Source organism: Diceros bicornis, chromosome 7 (genome assembly GCF_020826845.1).
Source record: "Diceros bicornis minor isolate mBicDic1 chromosome 7, mDicBic1.mat.cur, whole genome shotgun sequence".
Classification (NCBI taxonomy): Eukaryota; Metazoa; Chordata; class Mammalia; order Perissodactyla; family Rhinocerotidae; genus Diceros; species Diceros bicornis.
In genome coordinates, this window is record NC_080746.1 from 11,171,601 (window position 1) to 11,198,306 (window position 26,706).

At 39.3% G+C, this 26,706-nt stretch overlaps 3 protein-coding genes across 8 annotated transcripts in view; 1 reads left to right on the forward strand and 2 right to left on the reverse strand.

Annotated features, from left to right (window-relative positions):
• Nucleotides 1-832: 832 nt before the first annotated feature.
• LOC131407826 (ubiquitin-fold modifier 1-like) lies at nt 833-1,677 on the reverse strand. Its single transcript, XM_058544432.1, has one exon. The coding sequence runs from the start codon at nt 1,629-1,631 to the stop codon at nt 1,374-1,376; it is 258 nt and encodes an 85-aa protein (XP_058400415.1). The 5' UTR covers nt 1,632-1,677; the 3' UTR covers nt 833-1,373.
• Nucleotides 1,678-7,563: 5,886 nt separating this feature from the next.
• The window catches only part of MSANTD2 (Myb/SANT DNA binding domain containing 2), a 30,687-nt gene continuing 11,544 nt past the window's right edge, over nt 7,564-26,706 (forward strand). For 2 of the 6 annotated variants that reach the window (XM_058544910.1, XM_058544911.1), the window contains exon 1: nt 7,564-8,346. In XM_058544910.1, the coding sequence (XP_058400893.1) occupies nt 7,585-8,346 (762 nt within the window). In that variant the 5' untranslated portion in view covers nt 7,564-7,584. Of the gene's footprint in view, nt 8,347-16,266; nt 23,914-25,705; nt 25,772-26,706 lie in introns of those variants that run through there. The other 4 variants (XM_058544908.1, XM_058544909.1, XM_058544906.1 and 1 more) reach the window with 4 other exon arrangements.
• LOC131408298 (endothelial cell-selective adhesion molecule-like) lies at nt 15,642-16,347 on the reverse strand. The gene is made up of 2 exons (XM_058544917.1): nt 16,064-16,347; nt 15,642-15,878 (listed from the first exon to the last, which is right to left on the reverse strand). The coding sequence occupies exons 1-2, from the start codon at nt 16,203-16,205 to the stop codon at nt 15,697-15,699; spliced, it is 324 nt and encodes a 107-aa protein (XP_058400900.1). The 5' UTR covers nt 16,206-16,347; the 3' UTR covers nt 15,642-15,696.

Sequence of the window (26,706 nt, forward strand, 5' to 3'; positions counted from 1 at the left end):
CTAATATGTGCATAGTGGTATATCGTTGTTGTTTCAATTTGCAATTCCCCAATGATATGTGACATTGAGCATCTTTTCATGTGCATTTTTTCCATCCATCTACCTTCTGTAGTGAGGTGTCCATTCAGATCTCTTGCCCATTTTTAAATTGGGTTGTTTTCTTATTTTTGAGTTTTAAGTGTTCATTGTATAATTTTAGTTACAAGTCCTTTATCAGATGTGGGTTTTGCAAATATTTTCTCCCAGTCTGTGGTGTCATTTCGTTCTGTTAACAAGCCTATTATTCTTATATATTTTTTTTATTTTCCCCCAAAGCCCCAGTAGATAGTTGTGTGTCATAGTTGCATATCCTTCTAGTTGCTGTACGTGGGACGCGGCCTGAGCATGGCCGGAGAAGTGGTGTGTCTGTGCACGCCCGGGATCCAAACCCGGGCCGCCAGCAGCGGAGCATGCGCACTCAACCGCTAAGCCACGGGGCCGGCCCAAGCCTATTATTCTTGATTAACAAAAAGATATTATATCTCTCTAAAAGATATTCATTCACTACATCATTTTTGTCAGAATAATATTTCTTGGAACGAATATTGCAGTGTTTGTTTAACCAGTCTCTTACTGCTGGGTTTATGGGTTCATTCTTTTTTTTTTTTGCATAACTCAGCAAAGGATGCTCTTATTTTATTCTGAACTCTCACCAATACAAGTAATGGATTTTGCAAGATCATAGATAAAACTCTTTAGTGTGGGATATCTATTTTATACATAGGGGCCAGATCAAAAAATTCAATTTCTGGCTCTTTGATATTAAATTAAAATTTGTATGAACACATAAAGTTTGAAATTTAAAAAAACCTAAATGATAGAAATTTAAGATAGTTAAGTATTTATTGATATTTCTATATCTTTTATAATAAACAATATATAATTAAGAATTCAACTATTTTTGAGTCTCCAAGTCAGATGCTATCAAACAAACCACCACGTACGATCCATAATCCTTTTAAATTTTTAACTCAAAGACAAATAGGAAGATTCAGTAAATTTTAATTTTCCACATGTTCTCAGAAAGAATGATCAGAAGCATCCTCCAGTTATAAAACACAGTTGGATAATCCATTTACCCCAAATGAACTACCTGTGTGTGTTGTGAGGGAGCAATGAAAGACTATGATCTTCTGTGGTGATGATATCCTCAATGCTTAAGCCTTCCCTCTTCACATGAACAGTGTGAATAACAAGAAGGGACGGAGAGTCTCCTTTCATTATTTCATCAACAATTGCTGTTTTCATAGTATTTTAAACACCTGATTTCAGTTTTATAACAACAATACCAATATTTATTTTGAAAGGTAATCCTATGCTTCAAGTAGTGGATATTAACAACTTCCAACACGATCTCTTGGAATAATTCGCAATTCTGAATCATGCTTTAGAAAAACATTTCCAGCAGTCTGTGCAGGATTTATTCCTATTCCATCATTGGTAATAATTGCACTTGTTGCTGCAGGAACTTTAAATTCTTCCGCTGCAAACTTTAAGACTGCTGTGAAAGGGGTACTTTCAGGAACGCTGGGTACTTTGTAAGGGAGCCGCGGGTCTGACGTCAGCGTGATCTTAAGGGAAACCTTCGACATCGTGGAACCGCTCAGGACAGAGACCCCACGCCAACTCTGCCGGCTAGCCCCACTTCCTCTGCCTATGGGTTCATTCTAATTGTTGGTATTGTACACAATGTAGAGGTGAATAATTTTGTAACTAAATCTTTAGGTGCAATCTTATTTTCTTGGTATACTTTTTTAGAAGTGGAATAGCTGGATCAAGGGGTTCTCATGTTTTTGAAGCTTTTGGTATTTGTCAAAATTGCTCTACAGAAAATTTCTCTCAGTTTACATTCTCATTAGCAGTGTAGGAGAGAGCACCTATTTCCCCAATCTCTTGTCAAGTAGGCATTATAAAATGCTTTAGAAATGGAAATAGCTTTCTTTTTTCTTATGAATATAAAAATAACTCATGCTTATGCTATCATTTAAAACTATTTGCAAATTGAAAGGTTAAAAATAGTATTTCATTACTCTAACTTGTATTTTTTTGATTGCTAATGAAGTTAAACATTTTGTCAGGAAAAATATGTTATCTTTATGCCACTTAAATGACATTAATATAAAGGATATGTAATAAATGTTTTGTGATAATATTTATAAAATGTCAGTTGAATACTTATTCCAACATGGTACTCTGCTGGGTATTACATAAACATGTATAGAAGAATCAATCCCTAACTACTAAGAAATCACAGGCCAAGAAAGTCAATGGCCAGTCAACAAATGTTTATTGAGTGCCTACTATGTGCCTGGAACTATGTTTTCATAACAGCTTTATTGAGGTATAATTAACATACAGTGAACTTACATATTTAAAGTGTGTAACTTGATAACCTCTAACATATGCATACACCTGTGAGCCGATCACCCTGTCACCTTGTTTGTTTCCCATCTCTCAGGGATCACTGTCCTTTGTTGTCTGATGTCCTAGGTCTTGAAACCATTGTCTTGTATATTTTGTCTGGTTTTCTAGTAATTTAAGATAGGAGTGTATATCCATTCCATGTTACTCCATCTTGGTTGATGGTGAAAGCCTGCCTAGCACTATTCCAAGTCCCTATTAGAAGGGAGCAAAATGGATAAAATCCTTGGCTTCAGACAGCTTACATTCTAGAGGGGGATGGCAGACAATAAATACATGAAAGAAAAATAAATATGCATAAATAAACGATTCCAGAAAGTGTGTACAAATAAAATAAGATGATAATGTGATAGAGAGGCAGTAAAGGCTTCTCTGGGGAGGTGACATTTGAGGAGATGACTTATGAGAAGGAGGCTGTCACTTGAAGAGCTAAGATAAGAGTGTTCTGGGGTAAGGATATATGACAAGTCCAAAGGCCCCCAAACAGATAAGCTTGACTTGTTTGATAGGACAGATATAAGGCCAGTGTGGCTGGAGTGTGTTTGAGGTGGGAGATGAGGTTGGTGCAGTAGGTAGGCTGAGCTTAGAGTAAAACAGCCTTGTAGATCATTGTTCCAATTACCTATTGCTGCATAACAAATCACCCAAAAAGTGAGTGGCATAGAACAATAAGTCATTAATCTTGTTCATGAATCTGGGGGTGCCTGGAGTCAGCTAGGCAGTTCTTGCTAAGGGTCTCTCACGTAGTTGCAGTCAGGTGGTGGCTGGGGCTGGGTCATCTCAGAGCTTCTCCATTCACATGTCTGGAGCCTGGGCTAGGTAGACAAACAACTGGAGGCTGGAACACTTCTGATTTCTTGGCTTTCTCTCCCTCTCTCTGTGGTCTCTCCACGTGGACTTAGGGTAGCCCAATTTCTTACATGGTGGCTAACAGTTTTAATAGCAAGTATATCAATAGAAACTGGCAGAAGCTTCAGGGTATTTCTAGCCTTGAAAGTCACACAGTGTCACTTCCACCACATTTGGTTCATCAAGGTAGTCACCAAGATTCACCCAGGTCCAAGAGGAGGGACTACAGACTCAACTTCTTGTTGGAAGAGTGTCAAATAATGTGTGGACAGGTTTTAAAACCACCACAGTCATGGCAACAGTTTGGATTATATTTTTACAATTGGAAGCCACTGATGGGTTTTTAACAAAGGAATGACATGCAATGATTTACAATTTTAAAAGACCACTCTGTCAGGATTACTAGATACAAAATCAACATTCAAGAATCAATTGTATTTTTATATACCAGCAAAAACAATTAGAAAACGAAACAAACAATTAGAAACAAAATTTTAAAAATGATACCATTTACAAGAGTGTTTAAAAAAATACCAACTACCCTGGAATAAATCCAACAAAAAATGTATAAGACCTTTATGCAGAAAACTATGAAACTTTCTTGAAACTGAAGACTAAATAAATGAAGGGATATACCATTTTCAAGGATTGTAAGACTGATTATCATAAAGGTGTCGTTTTTCTCAAACTGGTCCATAGATTCAATGCAATAGTGATCAAAACACCCACAGCTTTTTCTGTAGAACTTGACAAGCTAATTCTAAAATGTATATGGAAATGTGAAGCATCAAAAATAGCAAGCCACTCTTAAAGAAGGAGGAGGAAGAAAAGGAAGAGGAGGAGGAGGGACCTTCTCTACTTGACATAAAACTTATCATAAAGCCAGTGTGCCTCATTATTAAGGCAGTGTGATATTGCCACAAGGAAAACAAATAGAAAAATGGGTACACAAATAGATCAATGTAATAGAAGAGCCCAGGAATAAACCCATGCACATATGGACACTCGATTTACGTCAAAGATGGCATCGCAAAAAAGGGAGGGAAAGGACGGTCTTTTCAGTAAATGGAGTTGGAATAACTGGGTATCCACATGGAAAGAAGGAAGAAAAGAAGGGAAGGAAGGAGGGAGGAGGGAAGGGAGGGAGGCAGGCATATACTCTGCAGAAATACTTGCACATATGTACTGGGAGACATGTACAAGAATGTTTGTAGCAGCATTATTCATAATATCCTAAACTAGAGACAACCCCAAAATTCAACAGTAGGATGGATAAAGTTTGACATCTTCATAAAATAGAGTACAGTGACAAAAATAAATAAACTGCAGCCTCATACAGAATAGATGAATCTTAATTAAAAACATAACACTGAATGAAAGAAGCCAGACACAGAATACACGTGATTTCATTTACAAAAAATTCAAAACCTGGGAAAACTTTAAGCGATGCATAATAAGTGATGAAACTATAAAGAAAGGCAAGTCAGGATAGTGATTATCTTTAGAAGGGAGCTAGGGGTTAACACTGGGAGTGGATCGTAGGGCAGGGCTTCTAGAGTGCTGGCGATGTTCTATTTCTTGACCTGGATGGTGGTTATGTAGTATTTGCTTTACAATAATTCATATAGTAGTTGTACATGTATGTTTTATGTACTCCTCTATATGCACGCTATATTTCATAAGAAAAAAGTTTTAAAAAACCAAATTCACTATAGCTACTGTATAATCAGGCAAGTGTGCAGGTAGGAAGTCCAGTTGTCCAGTAAAGACATGATGGAGGCTTGGACTAGGGTTGAGAAGTAGTCAAATTTAGGAAATATTTTAGAGGTAGTGGTAACAGGACTTGATGTGGAATGTGAAGGAAGAAAAAGATAAAGCAACAAACGTACTGACAGTCATAAAACACAGTGAGAGAGTATGCAACAGAATTAAAACTAAGCTTTTGAGACAGAAAACATTCACGTGAAGTGCTAAGTTGTCTGAGTGGGTATTAGATGGAGGACTTCTGTCCTCTGTTAGGGGTGGCTTCAAAGTATAGCTGGGAAAACAAACACTTGACACAGATTTTGGAGGAAATGGATGAGGGGATGATAAAATTAAAGAGAGTAGTTGATAGTTTACAGGTAGAAGGTTAGTGTATATTGCTCTGTACTCTTTTGCACATTACTTTATTTTTGAGACATTTCATAATTTATCTCTCAAATAGGTTTTTATCTACTTATGACTATCATTTGGATCCACAATAAAAGGTGCAGCACATTATTTCAAACACATAGCCATTCCATAAATTCTGATTGAACTACGAAGTCTTGAACAAGCACATCACACAAGCCCTGGAATCCAGGATCAGCCATGGTAAGCCAACATGACACACACACGATCCTGGTTACCTGTAGGGCAATGCCTCTATACTATGTAATATATATTAATAACTTTCACATTATTGGCTTAGTTTTACCTTTAGGATGTTACTGGAATTTTATTTTTGATAAGACTTTTTCTCATTGGATAGAATGATGGATGTGGGAATAAAGGAGGGGTACATAGAAATAATGTCTAGAAGCAGAAGTTTGTGGGAAGGGAGACTTCTCAGTCAACCCACTTTATCTAGGAAGTCTTCCTGCATGAGTCAGAGTTGATTTGAGAATCATCCAGAATTAACAATAGAAGGAGGGAGGATTTTTTTTCAGGCTTGTGGGAAAATGAGAATGGGATCAGCAGTGATTCTAAAACTCCAAAGAGTTTCTGATTAGTGTATGATTTACGCATGACTCTCCCTTTCATACACATTAAATACTTTATGACATTAAAAAACTTACTTTTGGGCTGAATGAGAGTGAATTTTGCTTTGATAGGTGTTTGAGATTTCACTAGAGCCGTTAACAGAATTGAAAATGAGAACAGTGAAAACCAGTGGTGGAGAGAAAGCAACAAAGGGAAGATTCTATTAAGCAGGGTATAGGCAAAGTGAGATAAGAGCTAATGCTCATACAACGTTTACTGTGAACCAGGCACCATTCTGAGGGCTTTACCTGTATTAACTCACTTAACTCTCACAACAATGCTGTGAGGTCATCCTCATTTTATGGATGAAGAAATCAAAGCACTCAGAGGTTGGTTAAGTAAGTTGGCTGAGGTAGCGGAACTGGAATTTGAAGCCAGACATTTTGACTCTAGAATCCATACTCTTAACCAAAGAGCTTAGACAAAGAGGAAGAGATAGCATAAATTCTAGAACTTCTTCATGCTTCTTCATAAAGCATATGCTTCTTTATGCTTCTTCATATAGACTACGGTGGTATTTTAATATGAGGAACGAAGACAATTATCTCCTCTACTTCATCCCTATTGTTTATTCCTTTGGTTTTCCGACAACCATATTATCATGGGTGATTCTGAGTTAAAAATGTAGCTGACCTCTGCTCTATTTTTTTAAACCTAACATATATTTGCTATTTTAAAAAATGTTGTATAGCTTAATCATATTTGAAAAAAAATCCGCCGAGGCTTTTAAGATCTAAAATAAACAATTAGATTTTTGGTTTTGCAGAATATTGAAATACCTTACAGTTGTGTATTGGATTTGGTGTGCTAATGTTCATTAAATTGCAGCACTTTAAGGAGCATCCAGGAACAATACACTAATTACCAGAGGTCACAAGTGCTATCGTAACTGACAGTCTTCTTTTTAATCTCCTTATACTCGAAAGTACGAAAAACAGTGGGAAAACGATGCAACTTCCAAATTAGGGAAGATGGAGAATAGTATTGGAAAGTAACTTTTCAGCAGGGCTCCGGAGTTTATACATATTTAAACTATAGACAAACCGTACAAATGCAATAAAGATATCTAATTATTCTGCAAATGGTCACGCCTACCCAGACTAACTGGAACATAGATCATAACTGGAATCAGAGTTGCTGTTCTTCAAATAATGAGCTTGGGTTTCTTGAAAAGCTACAGCGTAGAAACTCTAACCCTGGTCCACAACTGCTTTTTAAAGCCTCCCGCAGAAATGCTCTCCCTTCAGCCTTGGCGCCTTCCTGGATGACCCCTCCGTAGGTTCCCCCGGTCTCCGCCCTGGACGTCAGCCTCTGCACCCCGAGGCCAGTTTGGAGGGAGGACAGGCAGAGCGGAAGGAAAGAGGAGAGCGAGCGAAATGGTCAAGTCCTCCTTAACTCCGGGCCCCCTCGCGGGCCTCACCCCTCCTCCCGGGGGCTGAGATTGGAGAGGAAGTGGGAAGGCTCCAATCTGTTCCTCACACCGGCGCCCTCATGCCCCCACCCTTCTCCTCAGCTCGGGGCTTCGGCACGCCTCATCCTCGCTCCTCGCCCCGGGAGAGGGGCGGGCGGCGCGGGAGAGCTCGCGGAGAAAGGCCGGGCAGAGCGGACGGCTTCCGCTCGACAGCAGACGCCCCAAGCCGCCCGCCCACCGCCGAGCAAGGCCCGGGGGCAGCCCCGGAGACCGCGGCGGCCGGATGCGCGGGTACGTCACTTCCGGGAGGTGCAGCGGCGGCCGCTTGGAAGATGGCTGCGCCCTGTGGCTCGGAGCTGCCCGCCAACTCGCCGCTAAAAATCCCGAAGATGGAGGTGCTCTCCCCGGCTTCTCCTGGTGGCCTGAGCGACGGAAATCCGTCGCTGTCCGACCCTTCCACGCCTCGGGGTGCCTCCCCGCTCGGGCCAGGCAGTGCGGCGGGCTCAGGGGCAGCGGCGTCCGGGGGTCTCGGGCTGGGGCTGGGGGGCCGCAGCGCCGCCTCGTCCTCTGTCTCCTTCTCCCCTGGTGGCGGCGGTGGCGGGGCTGCAGCAGCCGCTGCCGCCGCCTGCCGGGGCATGTCGTGGACGCCGGCCGAGACGAACGCGCTCATCGCAGTGTGGGGCAACGAGCGGCTGGTGGAGGCGCGGTACCAGCAGCTGGAGGGAGCCGGCACGGTGTTCGGCAGCAAGGCCCCCGGGCCGGCCATGTACGAGCGCGTGTCCCGGGCCCTGGCCGAGCTGGGCTACGAGCGGACCCCATCCCAGTGCCGGGAGCGCATCAAGGTAACCGGCCGCCCGGCCTGGGGCAGCGAACCAGAGGCAGAGAGAAGGCGGGGAAGCGGGCCTCGGGGGCGGGGGGCCGGTCTGAGCGCAGGGCTCCCCTCCGGGGCCCGGTGGGCGATTCGCATCTCCTCCGCCTTTTTCTTCTCTCCCTGGGAAGGGTTTTTTTTCCAGATGGCCGCCAGCCCGTAGGTTTCCTGAGTTTGAAGTTGGGCGTGCCTGCCGCCGCCCCTTTTTCTTGCCAATTGAGGATGTTCCTGCGCTCTGAAGTTGGTAGTTGCTCGTTGTGCGCCGTGTGGCAGTCCCCGTGCCGCGGGCGCCTCTCGCCCCCACCGCCGGGGCCCCTCGCTTTGTTCCAGGCGGAGGGGCTCCCAGGCAGAGGCTTACTAGCCGGGACGAGACTGAGGAAGGGTAGAAGAGGGGGGCCGGTGAGCTCCCAGTTTAGGAATTTTCAAATGAGTGGCAGTGGCAGTGGCAGATCCGTACAAAAGGCGCCTTTGGACGACTGGCCTTTGTGTCAGTCGCCTTGCTTCTAACTTGAGTTTCGAAGGACGAGTAAGACGAGATGCTTTGGAGAATTGGAAAGGCTTGATTGTAGCCAGATAGTAGTGTGTTGGTATTGTGGAGTTAGGGGCACAAAGTTAGCCTGGCTGAGAGTTGCTCTGGAATTTGGAGTGGCGATACCTCTCGAGTTAGATTGACTTGAGGCCCTTTTATGTTTCTGACTAAGCTCCTTCATGAAAGTCAGTTTTTTCCTGCTTTAGTTATTGTGCCAGATGTGGTGACAAGTAAGGCTCTCAGGGTGCACCTGGCTATCCTTGTGTATTTGAACGTTGAAATTCAGAGGCTTAATTTGGGCTGGAAATTACCGCCAGCCGGGTTATCGTTTTGCTGTTTCTGCTGACTTTTAATCTAGGCGTTCAAATTTGTATTATTGGGAGATATGGAGTTGTTTTTTAGGTAAAGTAGTTCCCTCATCACAGTGTTTGATAGATTCTGGTAGGATTCTTTCTTCCAGTTTTCACTGAACCACTTCTTGTTCATAGTCATAGTATCTGTGCACTTCTTTTCTGGTAAGATGGCACTTTTTCCTGAACTCCTTGGGGGGAAAAAACCCAGTAAGAACAATCACACTAAAGGAGGCGATTGCTCCAAAGTTCAAGAGATTTGGGCTCAAGTAGTGTTCATCCTGGGACATTGTTGCTTAGCAAATTTGGTCCAGAAACTAAGATATTTCAAACCTGTTAACTCCTGTTCAAGGAATTTGGCATCTGTTTTTCAATTACAAAATTAAATTGGTTTACTTGATAACATGTACCTTTGGGTCTTCTTATGCCTCCTCTTGTTTTTTTTTAAGCAAAGATGTTATTAAAATAGCTTATAGACAGGATTAAAGTAGTAGCTAATAGTAGGCACTGCTCTCTGAATCTCATTCATTGTTCTATTCAAGGTCATTAAGGTTAAATTTTGGGGACAGTTTTTGTACTGTGTTAGCATCTATCCCTGAACTTTTCTTGAGTTTAGAAGTGCACCTTAGGCATTTGTAACTGTTTTAGCTTGATCAGTTTTTGTCCATAGAAATTTCCCCATCAAGGGGAAAGTGTTGTGCTATCAAAACCTCACTGACTATAAATCTCTCCATAAACTTGTTTCTCAAATGACCAAGAACTCTCTAGTTGGATTTCATCCTTGTCCAGTTATGAGAAGCATAACCTAAAGCAAGGAAAGGAGATTGAGCTTCTCTGAAGAATTTTTAAAGAGGATCAGTTACCTGTCTCCAAACAGAGAAGACCAAACTGACCTCAAGCTCTTAGAATATTTTGAGAATATGTAGATGATGATGATGATGATGATGATGATGGGTTCTCTGATCCACAGTAGCAGTTGAAAAGGTGGGCAGATAATTGTTTGTTTTTTTTTTTTTTTAAGTGTTCTGCACCTTAAGTGATTTTAACCAAGGAACCAATTTCCATTAACTGTGTTGGTCTTTCCTGCCAGAATTTAATCTCTGTAAAGACAAGTTCTGGTCTCTCTTATTCACTACTGTATCTTCAGTGCCTAGCACATAGGCATTAGATACACAGTTATTAAATTCACCAAATAAAGTCTAGAAGGAGAATTTTGGAAAGTATAAAAATCTAGAGCATTGTTACTCAAACTTTAACCCAAAGACATAGACTTTGAAACCCAGTTTGAAAAATACTGCGTTGAAAACTAAGCTCTGTCCCTCTAGGAGCCTTAGTATGTATGTTATCTTAAGCATAGAAGCAAATGTGATCACTGAAATCATAGCCTTACACATTATAAGGTGGATGTCCCAGTAATCCGGATTATGTTTATGAAAATAAAAAAACAACATTACAAAATTCTCGAATTCCAAACCCCTGAAAACAAATCTTTAGACCTCAGTTTCAGGAATGCCGATTTAGAACGAGTAATTCAGAAGTCTCTTTCACTTTTTTCAATAATCCTTTTTGCTTTAGATTTTACAAAATAAAAACAAAGTAGTGCAGTAAGATATGGACCATGAGGAACTTCTACAGAGCGATGTAGCTCACTTAAATGTGAACTCATGTCAGAGGCTCACAGGGAAGGAACACCTTATGTGTCAGTTGTATTTCTAGTCTAATGTATTTAAAGAGTCTGTCAAAATTCAATTATGAAAACTCAGTAAATAATTTCTTTTAAGTTTGAAAGGAGGGAAGAGATATATAGTAACTTTGGTTTTTCCATGAGATTTTCCCTTAATCATAGTTTCAGCATGTTTATGTAGCAGCTTTCATCTCATCCTATGAAGGCATCAGAAGGCTGAGTCTTATCCCAGCCTCTTCCCTGACCACCTTCCTGAATAACCTTACAGCACATCACTTCCCTTCTCTGGATCGTGCCTCAGTCCCCTTCTCTAGACAATGAAAGTATTAAAATTGTAAATATTGAAATTGAATTAATAACTCTTGGATTTTGCTACCAAAGCACTATTTTTAAATACTATCCAAGTGAATATGTATATTTCTATGCATACAGAATTTTAACTTAAAGTCAGATATAAACATTTGTTTATTGCTGCAAAAAGGTTCATTTTCAAGTCAGACATGTCCTGTTACTGGATGTGTTTGAGACTGTCTTGCTACACAGATTATTGTTTGGTTGTGAAGTTTTGTTGCTTTTTTGTTTGTTTGCTGGAAGAAAGTTTGTCAGCTAACAATTCCAACCTAATTTTGGAGTCAGATAAACAAATAGATGGTTTTCTGTCTGGTCATTGCATTCTCCTTTTCTCTAGGCCTTTTCTCCATAACTCCATTCACCAAATACGTGAGTGTTTAGTATGTGCAGGGCTGTCTGCTAGGTGTTAGGATGAATAAAAGAACTGTAATATACGGTGTGAGAGCTCACAGTGCGCTTGAAGTCTGTATACACACATCAAAGAGTTAAGCTGTACAAGACAACACAAGGGACGGTATGCAGTGCAGTACTTGATTGTCATATGACTAAAGCAGACAATAAGTGTGATGACTTCAAAGGAGGGAGAGATCTCATCACAGCCCATACTGTAGTAGTTGAAAGATCTATCTAGACTTGGAATTCATGAAAGCATTCACTTCTGAGCCAGATGCTGTATTCACACTTCAGTCAGTTAATCTGATGCACTGCAAAACTCATTCTCAAGTCCCGTATTTTTGGGTGTTCTCCAAAAATTTGCTTCTTGAGAGTTGGCTTTATGTCTTTGAAACAGATGTGTACTTTTAGCTCTGCCTCAAGATGAAATGCAAGGTGATTGTATGACCTAAAAAACTTGTATTTGCCAGATCAGTGCTGGTTGTTCATCAGACAAATTTAAAAGTGGTAGAGAGTCTTTTGCCTGGCAAACAAAATGATTAATTTTTTAGGGACATTGTTTAGATTTATTCATCAGTAATTGTCATAATCTTTGGAAAAAATTTCATCCTTTAGCAGATAAATCAGTATAGTATATTTGGTCTTTCATTTTGGCTGTCAAACTTTGTCATTATTTGTTTGTGAGAACCAACAGGGCAAAGATAACTTGGAGCCCAAAGATACCTTTGTCCCTGTATAAGCATTTTAATAGACTCTGCCCATCTTTGAGGACTTCTCTCTGGGTTTGCAGACAAGACTTTCCCTCTGCATTACTGTTGACAGATTTCCAAGAAATATGGTATACCACGTAAATAGCTCATAAGAAAGATTTAGTCAGATTTGTTTCCTTCCATTTTTTTCATACTCAGTTTCTGTTGTTCCCATGCCACTGTCACCTGAAAGCTTGTGCATTCTCGTTTGCTTGTCTGCTTGTGAATCTGACAGGGGCTTGATGTGTATCCTAAAAGAATAGACCATCTTAGACTACCAACCATACACTTATATTTACGCTTTCAGTTTTGGAGGTAAGGGATCTAACAAGCACTTGTTAAAACTGTGTGAATGAATACGCTTCTGAGTTTAATTCCTGGCATTTTGGGAAATCTAGTAAAGAGTGGAGTGAAACATTCTGGATCCTTCATTAAGAGAATATGTAAAAGGAAAAAAGAATTTAGAAAGCATATAGTACAAACAGTGCTGTTCAATAAAAGTTTCTGTAATGATGGAAATGTTCTATATCTACCACAGTTCGATGAGATAGCCACCAGTCACATGGGGCTCTTATTTATGCCCTTGGAATGTGGCTAGTGTGCCTGAGGAACTGAATTTTTAATTATATTCCATTTTAATTAGTTTAATTTTAAATTATAAATAGCTACATATGGTTAGTGGCTACCACATTGAACAGTGTAGGTAATAAGTTGTTATTCAGAGTATTAAAGAAGTCTTTATTCTATGAAAGGATTTTCTTTACTACACACTCAGACCTCTAGGGAGAGCTCGAAGTTCCTTTTTCTTGCCCTCCCTGTCACTTTACCTCTGAGTAGGAGGAACCTTGATAGAAGTCAAGAAAAAGGATCCACCATTCTAGGAGGAGCTTTTAGTGCAAGGAATAAAGTATTATAACCTTAGTTGGCTGGGGCAAACAGTGTCATATGCTTGGTTCTCTAGGACAGTGCTGTCCAGTAGAACTTTCTGTGATGATATGAGTGTTCTGTATCTGCACTGTCCAACAGTCACTAGCCACTCACCACAGGTGGCTATTGAGCACTTGAAATGTGACTAGTGTGACTATGAAACTGAATTTTTAATTTTAATTAATTTAAATTTAAATAGCTATATGTGGCTAGTGGCTATAGTTTTGGCCAAAACAGCTTTGGAATAAATGGTGTTCAAACTTTTTTGCTTATTTACTCCCAAAAGAGTTTTGAAATCCATGTAGTCTCTCAAACATTTTTAAGCTGACATTAAAATTTTTTCATCATATGTTTGAAAGTTTACAGGAAGTTAACAGGATATAGGATATATTAAATCTAGTATGAGATGAATAAGATGAGAATTGCCTGTAAAATTTATTGAATAATGTACTATGAGTCTGAAAAATCCACCCAAAATTTTTGTCTGTAGGTTTTATCAAATGTATCTTGAAAATGTTGATGATCAGACAGTATTCCACTTACATTTAAAAGAAACAGTATCACTAACCTATATTGCTTTGGTTATTCTAAATTCAGAGGCCAAGCTTCACACCTAAAAAATACATACAAGACTGGGAATGACAGAAATCCCTAAGGTTTTAGGGTGCCTTAATCAGTCATTAAAGAAGGCATATGGATACCCCAGTTGAAGATCACTGCTTTAGAACTCTGAGCATCTTTTTTCTTTCTTGGGTGATGTAGGGAGACTGAGCCCTTGAATTCCACTGCCCTTAGGAAACAGGGAAAAGATGTGGAGCTTAATTCTTGGCTAAAGTCCAAGCATGTTGGGGAGGATTTGGAGATCTTGCCCATTCCCTTTCATTAGACTCAACTGACAGAGTCATCACAGAGTTTCATTAAATACTAAGGTCTGAAATAAAGACTTTATTTTTTTATTATCGCCAACAAATATTTTAGTGCCTCCTGCAGTAGGCCCTAGAAATAGAGCAGTGTACCGTTTACCGTCAAGGTGTCCGCCTTCCAGTGAAAGGGTCAGACTACTAAAGCACCAGTTACAGTATTGTAGCAAAGTCCGTGTATTGTGTTGACGTTAATCTCATGGTGCCACAGGTGCACACAGGAAGGGCATGTCATCCTAGGCTTTCAGGAGGTGGATCTTGAAGGTGTAGCGGGACTGAATTGGGCAGAAGGGAGTAGAGATAGATGAGCAGTTGGGATAAAAGCCCAGAGGCAGCATAACCTAGAATGGTGCAAACTTCAAATACACAAAAATATATTTTGCCCAAGAATCCAAAACTGGAAGCATCCAATTAATGCAGTTTTTCCAAAAAATTTTTAAGTAATCAGCTGTTTAAAAAGTCATGCCTTTCAATTGAAGAACAATTTGCCATAGTGCATGCCATTTGGTGAAGGTATGACTATGAATGAATGGTTGGTGGCGTCATAAAGAACCAAGAGAGGGTAGAGCAGATAGTTTTGGGATAACAGTATAGTGGACATAAAAATTCTAGATAATTTATATGTTTTAATAAGTAACTATTTTTTTATACTGTTGAATTGCAGTTGTGCAAATATCCATTGTATATCTCATTTCTTAATTTATACACTGGAAAGGAAAACCAAAGCAATGCATCATTTTTTTTGTGTGTGAGAAAGATCAGCCCTGAGCTAACATCTGCCAATCTTCCTCGTATTTTTTTCGCTGAGGAAGACTGGCCCTGGGCTAACATCCACGCCCATCTTCCTCTACTTTATATGGGACGCCGCCACAGCATGGCTTGTCAAGCGGTGCATCGGTGCGCAACTGGGATCCGAATCGGCCAATCCCGGCCGCAGCAGCGGAGCACGCACACTTAACCGCTTGCGCCACCCGGCTGGCCCCACAATGCATCTTTTTTGAGCATACAAGAAAAAGAAATATATTTTATTCTGTGGTCTACTACTCACATAATATATATATATATAACTGAAACAAATTTCACAAAATAATGAGTATAGCTAACACTTATGTAGCCTTTACTATGTGCCATGTACTAACTGCTTTACAAATACTAATTTATATAATCCACATAATGACGCTATACTTATGTGCAGTACACTCTGATACGTTCTATTCTATTTGAACGCAGACTGTGTAGCTCCAGAGCCTCTTGAGTAACACAAGCACAGCAGGGGGAGCACCCAGCACAATGCCTGCACCTGGCAGGCCCTCTTTCTCCACCCCTCCCCACATCCTCCTCCTCCCCAGGACTTCCCAGCCTCCCCTGTTCACCCCAGTCCCTCTGCTACCTCTGGCCTTTCCCCCACCCCAGCCACAGTCTCAGTTGTCTCCAGAAGTTCCCTCACCTAAAACTGGTGCAAAGAAAACCTGAGGGGATGGAGGTGGCCGCCCCCACTGGTATTGGGCAGCGGGCTTACTCCTTGGGGACCGGCAGCTCAGGGTCACGTTGGTCCCCACACGGGGCACGCCCAGGAGACGGCAGGATGGAGTATCTGGAGGAACTGGGGGAGGGGGACAGGTTAAAATCTCACACCGAAGGGACCAACAGATCCCCCCCACTCCCACACACATACCCTCTGTCACTCCATTTGTCCCTCCTCCAACCTTTACATCAGCCACTTGGGAGAGACCTGCCTGGCCTCCCGTGGGGGTGGGGGGTATTGGAGAGGGTGTGCTTCTCACTTACCCAGCACATCGAGTTCTAAAGTTTTGCTGCCATGGCCCCTGTTTTTGCCTTGACTGTCATGCACGTTCACAGAACAGAGGTAGGACCCAGAATCTTTCTCCTGGAGGCCTTGCAGCTGCAGGAACATATTCCGGGAGGGCATGGGGTAGACCAGGGATACTCCAGGTTTGCTTGACAGGGTCCCACTGATGTACGCCAACACCTGGTGTGGGGCAGAACACCTGCCTGTTACTACATGTATGCATTGTACCCACAGGCTCAGCTAATCTCCCTCCCCCAAACTGGCAATCTTCAAATGCCCATCACCTGCACCATCCCCCCTAACCTGTACCAGCCCCTCATTCACCCCCTGTCTCCCTGGTCACCTCGCTGCCCCTGAGTGCTCTTCACCAGAACAGTTCTTGGTCGCCTATGCATTGTCGTTTCATCACCACTTGGGGTGTTTAGAAAGGTGGTCAACAACCCACTAAAACTGATTTCCTAGCCCAGGGATGGGCCATAAACTGGAGGTAGATGAAAGAGGATTAGAAGATATTGAGGTGAGATCAAGTTTTTTTCAATCATTGTGCTCTTTTTCTTTTAGATTTAAGGTATAAAGACTCCAGAAGTGTCATTAATTTGGAACGAGTCATGTCCCAGATATTCTAATAAAATGTTTTACACTATATAGTTCCAGATAGCTGGAGCCTAGGGTTTGAGGGAAGAGGGTGAAAAGAGGTGGGAAGTGGTAAGAAATGAGACTGGAGACATAAACAGGAGGTCAGATGATGTGCCGAGGAGTTTGGACTTGATCTTAATCATCAAGGAATTTTAAGCTGGGGAGTGATGCAGTCAGTCTTAGGTTCTAGAACTGGCTGCAATGTGGAAAATGAATTGGAAGGAGTAAGACTGGAAGCACAAAGATCACTTGGAGGCTTCTTGCAGTAAGCTAGACAAAAGGTGAAATAAAACAGGCAGTGAACACGGAGAGAAGAGAACAGATTTCAGATGTATCAAAATCGGTGGGGCTGTTTGGAGAATCTGAAAATTCTAATTTATAGGATTTGTTAGATCTTAACCTGTCACACAACTCACTATTTACTTCTCTACAAACTTACACAGAGGATTCTTTGTTGTGGTCCTCCAAGATGATCGCAATACTTCATAGCTTAAGTTTTTAGAGTTGGTTCTAGAACCCAATGAGATCCAGCTAAAACACCATTTTAGGACAGTCGTGTCAGTGTTACCTCTAGGGTATACTCTATATAGACTCTTGGATTCTGATCTGCTCTCCAATCTTCAGGAGTGATGATCCTGCCTTCTTTTTTCCTAACACTACCAGAGAGCAAGAACTGAAATTCAGATCTAAAGTTTCAAATGTTCATTGTCACACAGGCACTCTGAAGTATGCTTATATCACTAGGTTGAGGTAGAATAGCAGTTTTTTTCCCCTTTGGAAGGTTATATCTGTGTAATGTTTAAAAATTGTTAAAAAATGGGAGAAAAAACTTCTTGAGTTTCAAAAACAAAGACCAGTACTATAATAAGCTTTAGCTGTTAAACAACTGATTGTTAGGGTTGCCGTGATTATTAATTTTATTTCTGTTGTGGGGTTCATGCAATGTGTTCTTCTGCCTACTATTTACCATTGCAGAAACTTCATTCAGTGTTCAAAATGAATGCTTAATGAATCTGTGCCTCGTATGCATATGTTACAAATTATCTGAAGTTTGTAATCTATGCAGGGTCTTCCCTCCTATTGTTCTGAATAATTGAAAAATGTCTGCATATTGGAAAAAGGCATGTATTTGAATCTGTATAATTCTTACCTATTTGTAGTTGAGAGAGTTCTTGAGAGCCAGTGGAAATACTTTTTTTTCTTGGCGCTAATCAAGTGAGTGTTACCTTGTCACTTAGTGGTATGTGTTGTTATTCCTTAGTAAGATACAAACCTGTGTTTATTCTCAGACATTTTAGGAATAACAGCCATCATTTTTATATATGTGTTCTTGGCTGTATTCATAAATTACATATTTTAAGCTTCCAAATAATACTTCATTCAATATAAATTGATACGGTAGAATGGAAGTTATTTACTTAGATATGTTTTCTAGTTACATTTTCTCAGCCTATGTAAGACTACTTTGTTGTAATAGCCTGAATTTTTGAAACTCGTAATATTGTTTCTCTACTATCTACCTTCACATTACTTCATTTATCCGAATAAGTCAATTATGTTTGTAATTGATATTAATAAAACCAGAATAAAGTTCATATCTACCAAAAACTGCTTTTATTATTATTATTTTAAATTTACAAATACTTTTCTCTAAATGGAAAGAGCTGGTTTATGATTTAGAAAGAAGAGTATGATAGGTAAAAAAGTCCCTCTACCTTTTACTGATCTCTCAACTGCCATATTACAGTCTTAAGGAAGTTTTACTCATTTATTCATTCATTCATTCATTCATTCATTTAGCAGAAATCTATTGAGCTGCTTCTGCATGCCAGACATTGATTTAGCTGCTGGGAATACATCAGTGAACAAAACTGAAAAAAACCCCTGCCTTCAAAGAGCTTACATTTTGGTAGAAAACAATATGACCTTTAAAATATGTAATTCAGGGGGCTGGCCCCGTGGCCTCGTGGTTAAGTTCGGCATGCTCTGCTTTGGCGGCCCAGGTTCAGTTCCCAGGGGTGGCCTACACCACTTGGTGGCGGACATGCTGTGGCAGTGACCCACATACAAAATAGAGGAAGACTGCTACATACAGATGTTTGCTCAGGGCAAATCTTCCTCAAGCAAAAAGAGGAGGATTGGCAATAGTTGTTAGCTCAGGGTGAATATTCCTCAGCAAAAAATAAATAAATAAATAAAAATAAAAATTTTAAAAATTATGTAATTCAAAACAGTTAACACAATTAGAAAACCCTCAACGATGATATTTTTTGATATCAGCCTTATTGACCTTAGAAAGTTTGAGCTGTCTACCTTTCATTATAAATAAGAAATAGAAATTCATTTGCCTTTGCTTTATTAAGAATGATTTACATGATTTTATAATATGCCTTTTTATTGTGATATGTCCAGTTGTCACTGAGGTTTGCCCCACCAAGCAGCAAAGTACAACATTGTTAGTATTCATTCAGTGATTAGATAATGAGCACCCTTGTGCTGGGTCCTGAGGTTCAGTCTTCAGCAAAACCAGGTAATGTCTCCTCTCTCATGCAAATTAGGAAACATGGTTAATAGTTGGAATTTGAGAGATCAGAGTTGTGCCAATTTTAGAACAGTATAAAATAATGTTTTTTTCTTTATATATGTAATGTAAACCACATTAAAAATTAAGAGGAAAAATCAAGGGAAAAATGTTAACATTTCATGGTTATGCTACAGTGAAGAAGTTATTTTTCAAGAAGTGATGGTAAATCTGATTTTAATTTGGGTAAATTTCCATGCACCAAAAAAGGAATGTAAATCTACATGCTTTTTGTTCTTTTGAACTCAAGAAAATACATGTGTCATTCATCCTTCTTATTTGATTCATGCCAAGTTTTGCCTGCCTCCTGCTTCTTGTAAACAGGTTGCCCAGTGAGTGAGGCCTGCTCCTCACTTTGGATACCTTTTAGGTAGTTAGGATACCTTTCTACCCCTTTTGTTTATAGCTAAGTGTGTTAGTCACCATATTCTTGCCAAGACTATAAACCTTTGAAAATGGTTAAATGATTGGCTTTTATCTATAAAAGAGGAAATATGAGCACAAAGTTGAAGAAGCTATGATGATATAGCCAGGTGTTTCTGAAACTTGAGTAATGTATGGGCAAAAACATGTTCATATAAAAATGTTACTTAATATGTAACAAACCTAAATCTAGATGTAAACTCCTTTTACTTATAGATCTCACATGTTATCAAAAACAATTTTATAAAACACTTTAAGTACTAATAAAAGTAAAAAAATCAAGCTAGCATTCCTTTAGTATTGCATGATGTGGTTTAGCTGAAACTTACTTGCTTTTCCAAAAGAGATTCTGATACTGACTGCTGCAGCAAGGTTCTTTTGAGTTTGTTGTTCCTTACTGTGTGCTTTGTGATAAAACTTTGCTGCTACTTGTTCTCTACTTGAACTAACCTGTATACATAAGGCACCTTGGTCTCCATGTGGTGTGACTGTCATTTTTATAATAATAATAATAATGGCTAACATTTACTGAGTACAAGCTATTAGGTAGACACTGTTGTAAATGGTTTACTTGTATTTTTCATTTAACACGACAAATCTACGATGAGGTACTGTTATTAGCTCCACCTTACGGATGGAGAAATTGAGGCACAGTGAGATTAATTTGTCTAATGTCACAAAGCGCAGGTGGTGAAGCTTGATTGAACAGTGTGGCTCATGCTTTTAACCACTTGGTTATATTGCCCCTTGATGAATCATCAGCCTATCTTTATTAAATTTTGACAATTGAAGTAATATTTTGGCAACAATGTGATCATAAACAGTCATAAAGGCAATAACAAAATCATATAGCAACACCCAGATGGACATCATTATGCTCATACATGTTTCTTACAGAAATAAACACAAATTTTAAAAATTCTTGCAGATAATTCATGGTGTCCTAAGATTATAAACACAATGAGAAACATTGATTTGGAAGTCCCGAGGAAGAATTTAAAACAGGTGATGAAACATAAATAAAGCTTTTATTGTAGAAGACTCATTCAGTCATTCATTCAAGTCTTTATATAAACGATCATATTTATTGGACTACCAGTTCCTCTTAAAGGAAGTAAGTTTGAATTACAGAAGGAGAAACATTTACAAAGTAGAATTACTTTTTGACAGTAAAAGCAGGTAAGGATGTGGCTTACCAAAGGAGGCCATGGAGTGTCCACTACCTTATGTCTGCTATTGTTCACCTGATGTGTAAATGGTTTGGGTACTCTTCTCCTTAGAGATGACTGGGATGAAATGGACTGTTTTGTAATATACAATATGAATATACCAAAAAGTGTATATGCAGGGGCTGGCCCAGTGGCGTGGTGGTTAAGTTCGCGTGCTCCGCTTCAGCAGCCGTGAATTTGCAGGTTCGGATCCCCAGCACAGACCTGTGGACGGCTTATCAAGCCATGCTGTGGAGACATCCCACATATAAAGCAGAGGAAGATGGGCACGGATGGTAGCCCAGGGCCAATCTTCCTCAGCAAAAAGAGAAGGATTGGCAACATGTTAGCTCAGGGCTAATCTTCCTCACCAAAAAACAAATGTATATGCATGTGTGAAGAAAGCTAAAAATACAACCAGAAAATAAGAAATCAGAGAGTGCAGGGAATATAGCAGTAACCCAGGTAAATATGGCTACTTCAGCTGAATATTAAAATGAGCTATGAACTTCCCAGCAACTAGGGCAAAAAGGTAAATACAATGACTTTCTGTGCTTTTCAATGTCTCTGAAGAGAAGCATACTTAGGTTTTGAAACCTAAGATGAATTTACATTAAAGATCCTCTGATAGTGACCTTGGATAAGCTCTTACTTTTCTCTTAGTTCTCTTTTCTGTAAAATAGGGATATATCATATGCCTTCCCTGTGTATGTGCTACACTGCCCAGACCCCTCCTCCAGGAATGAGACACTAGTCACCCCAGCTGCCAGAAGCACTGATTGATGAGGGCTTCTGATTGAATTCCTCCCAAGAATTTCCCTTTGCCCAAGGGAGCTGTCTCCCCCCAGGTGAGACCCCCTCTTTGGTGGCTGCCTGAATCCAGTGACTGGTCAGGGCTGAAATAACAAAGGTATAGCCTCCTTGCCTCAATTCAGAACAACTCTGAAGGGTCATCCAAGTTCCATACCTCACTTTAGGATTAGCTAAGGCCTCTGCTGCAACTATGTCTGTCTTCAACTTTCTCAGCTCAATCCTGCTCAGTCTTTCACAAGTGGTGTTCTCAAGAGCCCTCCGCAGTAAACCTCCTGCACACAGTCTTCTCAGAGTCTGTATCCTGAGACCCTCTCTTTTAAGATTATTGTAAAAATTAGGAATAATAAATGTAAACTGCTTAGCCCAGATCTCAGCACACAGTAGGCACTGAGGAGATGGTAGTTATGGTTAACCTTCCTTACATGGGACATTGAGCCAACTATGGAAAATGTGTGATTTTTGTAGAAGGTACACACATTTTTCATATGGCCATTGCTTTTAGCAATCCTCATAAAGGTAAGAATAAAATACAAAAATTCTACCAAACGAGCTATAAAAAGGGTTATAATTGCCTGGATTTCTTTCTAACAACTTCCTCAATAAATTCAGTCACCCAAGGACAGATGCTTAAACTTAAAACATGCTTATTTTCAGGTTTTTCAATAAAAGGGTATATGTCAGGATATGAGGATGTATTCTTTTCATGCATTTATGATCTGTAGTTTACACCATGTAAATGCAAAACCACACTTTTTGAAGTAATTCAGTATTTACCATTTTTTAACAATTGACTGAATCTTGACTTAATGCTTGTACCCAGATATCTTGATGGAGGATTTCTAATAACCTTACTTTTTAGATGATTTTATCTAGATATCAAGATTATTTTTTGCTCACAACCAAATACATGAAATTTGCTAATGGAAAAAATCTGTATTGTAGGTTACCTTTACATTGTAGATGGTAGTTTTTAGTAAGAAAATAACTGCAAAACTGAGAGAATCACACCGTCAACATATGAAAGGAATAAAATAGCCTATAATTTCAGGGGGGAAAACCTGCCCTGCGGTTTCCCTTTTGAACATTGGTCTCATGAATAGAAGAAGGTACCTTTGTGTTGGGGAAGCAATACAATGTTGTAACAATAAAGCTGTGTGAGGTTTTTTGGTAATGTGTGTGTGTGTGTACATGTGTGTAGTTCTTATTTTTTAGACATGGTTGATTATGGAACAGTTAGTGCGTAATGCAAGATGTTTGTATGGGAGCCTTTTAAAGATAAATGATTCTGCCCTGCTATCCTAGAAATATTTTAGATAATTCTCTTGAATGTGTTTTTTTTTAGTTACCACATACTAATAAAAGTTAACATTTTTAATATCATCCAAATACCACTTTGAGGTGGTGCCCCAGCGGGTGAAGTACTGAGAAAAAGATTCAACAGAGATGCCGATGTAGCAACTTCAGAGGTGAAAGTAGGAGTCACATGAAAATAACCTCTAATCCAAGTCAGTTCTTTACAGACAACTGAGTTTTTTTCCCTTTTAGGTGGGGAGGAAGTTCTAGACAAATAGCATTATCCATCTTTGATGACTGTAATTACCTGTTGCTGCTTATGTCTGAAATATTAAGTAGTTCAGTATACCCTAAGTTTTTGATCTGTCTTGTTCTAAATAGAGAAGCACTTGAGGATTCCATGTCTAGAAGGATTCTTGTATCCCAAAGAAGTCCTTAAACACGACCACGCATACTAGGTATGGCTTTTATAATGTTATGCCAAGATGAGATATTGTATGAGTAGCCGTATGATTTACCTGCAGTGTAGGGTTCAAAGCTTTATGGTCACGTGAATATAGTTCCTTGAGCAATGGAAGTTGTGTGTTTTTGACAATTAGTATTGTCCTCCTCGAGGGTGTTTTCTTCCTAATCTGAATGGGCAAGACCCTCAGCTGCTAGCATGGAGGAACCTAGAAAACATAGGTGCTGATACTCATTGAGAATCAAAATTTCCTGAATTATCTGTTTTATGCAAGAATCTCTCCCTCATGAAGACAGTACTGACCAGTTATAGAAACAAAAGTGAGTCGTTGATAGCCAGATTCGGAATGAAGTGCAAGCTGATAGAATTCAATCCTGGACAGTCCCCCACAAAGACTGAGGCTCCAGAGAGGTAAGATCTCTTGGTTTCTGGTGGTCATTCTTCTGTTTGACCCTATTAAAATCCAGGAAACAATTGAGTCCTTTTCCTTTTCTATCTGACAGAACTACTTTATATTCTTGAATATTTTATTTGTTTAATTTGTAAGGCGTAAGAAATAATAAAATTTGGGCAGAGCTGTAGAGTTCCATTTGGCAGGTGACCCGCCCCTCCCCCCCCAAATCCCCAAGAAAAATATAACAAGAAGAATGGTAGATATTTTTAAAATAGCCTTGCCCTCTGCAGTTAGTCTTCCTTTGTTACAAAAAAAATATATTTGCTTTGCTACTTGCAGCTGTATCTGTTTTATACCCTTTTCTCCTCCTGCTTTTTTCAAAAGGTTTTAGGAGCCCTACCTACCTTGGATTTGACTTTATAAATATCCACTATTGTGGTTGGACAGTGAGTTTCCTGATTTTCTTTGCTAAGAAAAATTTGATCTTCTTGCTAGTAATTTACTAAAGTTAGCTTAATTCATTTACTTAGTAAATATATATTGAACAATCCTAATGTGATAGGCACTGTTCTGGGCTCAGAGAAACTGAACAAGGCAGACATAATCCCTACCTCATGGAGTTTACAATCTAGTGGAATAGCTCCCTTAGGAAACATTTTGTGAATGGCATTTGGTAATTTTTATATGCCAAATCCCTTTTGAAGGAATACTTATTTGTCTTGGGGCCTTGGTTCCTCACTTGTTAAGTGAGAAAGTTGGATTAGATAATCTCTAAGGTTCTTTTCCATTCAAAACTTCCATAATGTTCTGGCAGTTGGAACCTGGTTTGCCGTTAAAGCCTTGGGCAGCTCCACCCCCCTCCTGTCAATCAGTATATTATAGAAAGTTTTACTAAAGATATATTTGGCAAAGATAGTGACACAGATAGGTAATGAATAGTATAAGTGCTGCAGGATTGTCAAATGAGTTAAGGACTAAATTTGAGGACCATTCTTCTTAGCAATTAAGAAGATATTGCTTACCATAATATGAACAGTTTGAGCAGATTAATAGATCAGCCTTTGATCCCATTGGGTTAAGGATTGAATTAGTGTAGACATTGCCTATTCCTCTGAGACCCTTTAGTCTTTAGGCAGTGTTAAAATGGGAAGATGTTAAAACTTGGCCTTTGTGACTACTAAGGAACATAGTCAAGGCTTACTTTCCTATACTTGTTTCTAGATGTGTGAATTTTCCTGTTTTCACTTGTTACCCTAGGTAATTTATCTAGCATCTATATTGATAAGTTAATCAGATAATGAATGATCAAGTACTATGTAATACAATTGGAACAGATAATCAACATAATTTATGAATTGTTTAATATTGCTTAATTGCCACTTTAGAAAAAGATTTCTTCCCCCGCAGGTAGAAAAAAATGCTATATTTTTGTGAAGAGTAAATTGATATCTTTCTATGCTTTTACTGATAGAGATTGTTTCTTTTACAAAACGGGAATTTGGCTAATTTGCCTCTTAAAGGAAATAGTAATGCTGCTTTATCTAAATGAGCAGGATACTGAGCAGACTGGATAAATTGTACTTAAACTGCTTGTCCCAATCTGAGAATCTCTTGTAAAACCTAAGACACAAATTAAGTCTACCTTATTTTAGGTTTTCTGACTAATACTTGTTACGTTCTTTTATGGAAGAAACAACCACATGGTATAGAGCAAGGGTTTTTTAACTCGAGGTACTTATATGGGCCCTTCAGAGAGTTCATGTTCCCCTTGAAATTGTATGGAACAGTTTTGTATGTGCATTTTTCTAGGGAGGGGATCCATGACCCAAAAAAGTTAAGAACCTCTGCTGTGGAGAGGAAAAGTAAAAGTAAAATGTAAGAACAAAAAGATCTTTCACTTGCCAAAACTTCCTCTGTAGCACTAAGAACTGGGGTGGGGAGGAGGGAAGGCTGTGAAACAAGAGTTATATTTTTGTTTTTGTTTTTGTTTTGTTGGGGGTTTTGTTTGGTTGGTTTAAGATGATTTGGGTGATTGGCAAGTCAGTTTGCCAGATTTTAATGTGTAGAAAACCTAAAGGTTCTGCTGGCCCAGATGGATTTTGCCTTAGGTGACTTCCTAATCTTGAGTTACAGTTCTGTGTCGAGATATATATAGTAATTTATACTATATTCTTAACAGCCCTCTTACTGTGTGCAGAAATGTGTTTATTTATTTATGTCTGCTTTTTCAGGTTTTTTTCTTTCCTACCTTTGGTGCTCACAGTAAGAAAATAAAACTAATTAAAGAAATTTTGAGTCTTTCTTAAAGATATTGAAATAAACTCAGTATTTTTTTGCCCCAATTAACTAAGAGCAACTAGTTGTAACAGTTACAGTAAAGCAATAACTTTAAAGGAAGAAAATAGATCTCTTTCACAAAGACTTTTTTTGCTTCACAATACACAGCTGCTTAGACTGAGGTGTTGTTTTTAACACTTTAATAAACAATCAGTCACTGGAGATTTGCTTCCAGTGTAATTTCCCCTGTCTCCTGTGGAATGTAATATGTGATTTTTAAGACTTTGTTTGCAAGTAAGTTTGCACTTATCACTGATCGTTTGAGTTAAAAGAATCTCAAATTCACCATATTTAGTTGGCGGAGGGTTAGGATAAACTATATAATCCATTTCTAGTATGGCCACTTTGACCGCTACATTTGAAAATCTGTTTTCACTGCTTGTTTTTTCTCATAACATCGTTTTCTGCTGGATAACTAAGCTGTCCTCGCTGCAATGTGACTTCATTTTTCATCTGCCATCTTAGACTGATCA

Bases quoted from the DNA above. Each gene is read 5' to 3' on its own strand.
- LOC131407826 (XM_058544432.1), bottom strand. From the start codon at position 1,631: ATGTCGAAGGTTTCCCTTAAGATCACGCTGACGTCAGACCCGCGGCTC.
- LOC131408298 (XM_058544917.1), bottom strand. From the start codon at position 16,205: ATGCCCTCCCGGAATATGTTCCTGCAGCTGCAAGGCCTCCAGGAGAAA. The intron at 15,879-16,063 runs GTAAGTGAGAAG...CCCCTCCCCCAG, and splicing joins TTTAGAACTCGATGTGCTGG to TTCCTCCAGATACTCCATCC.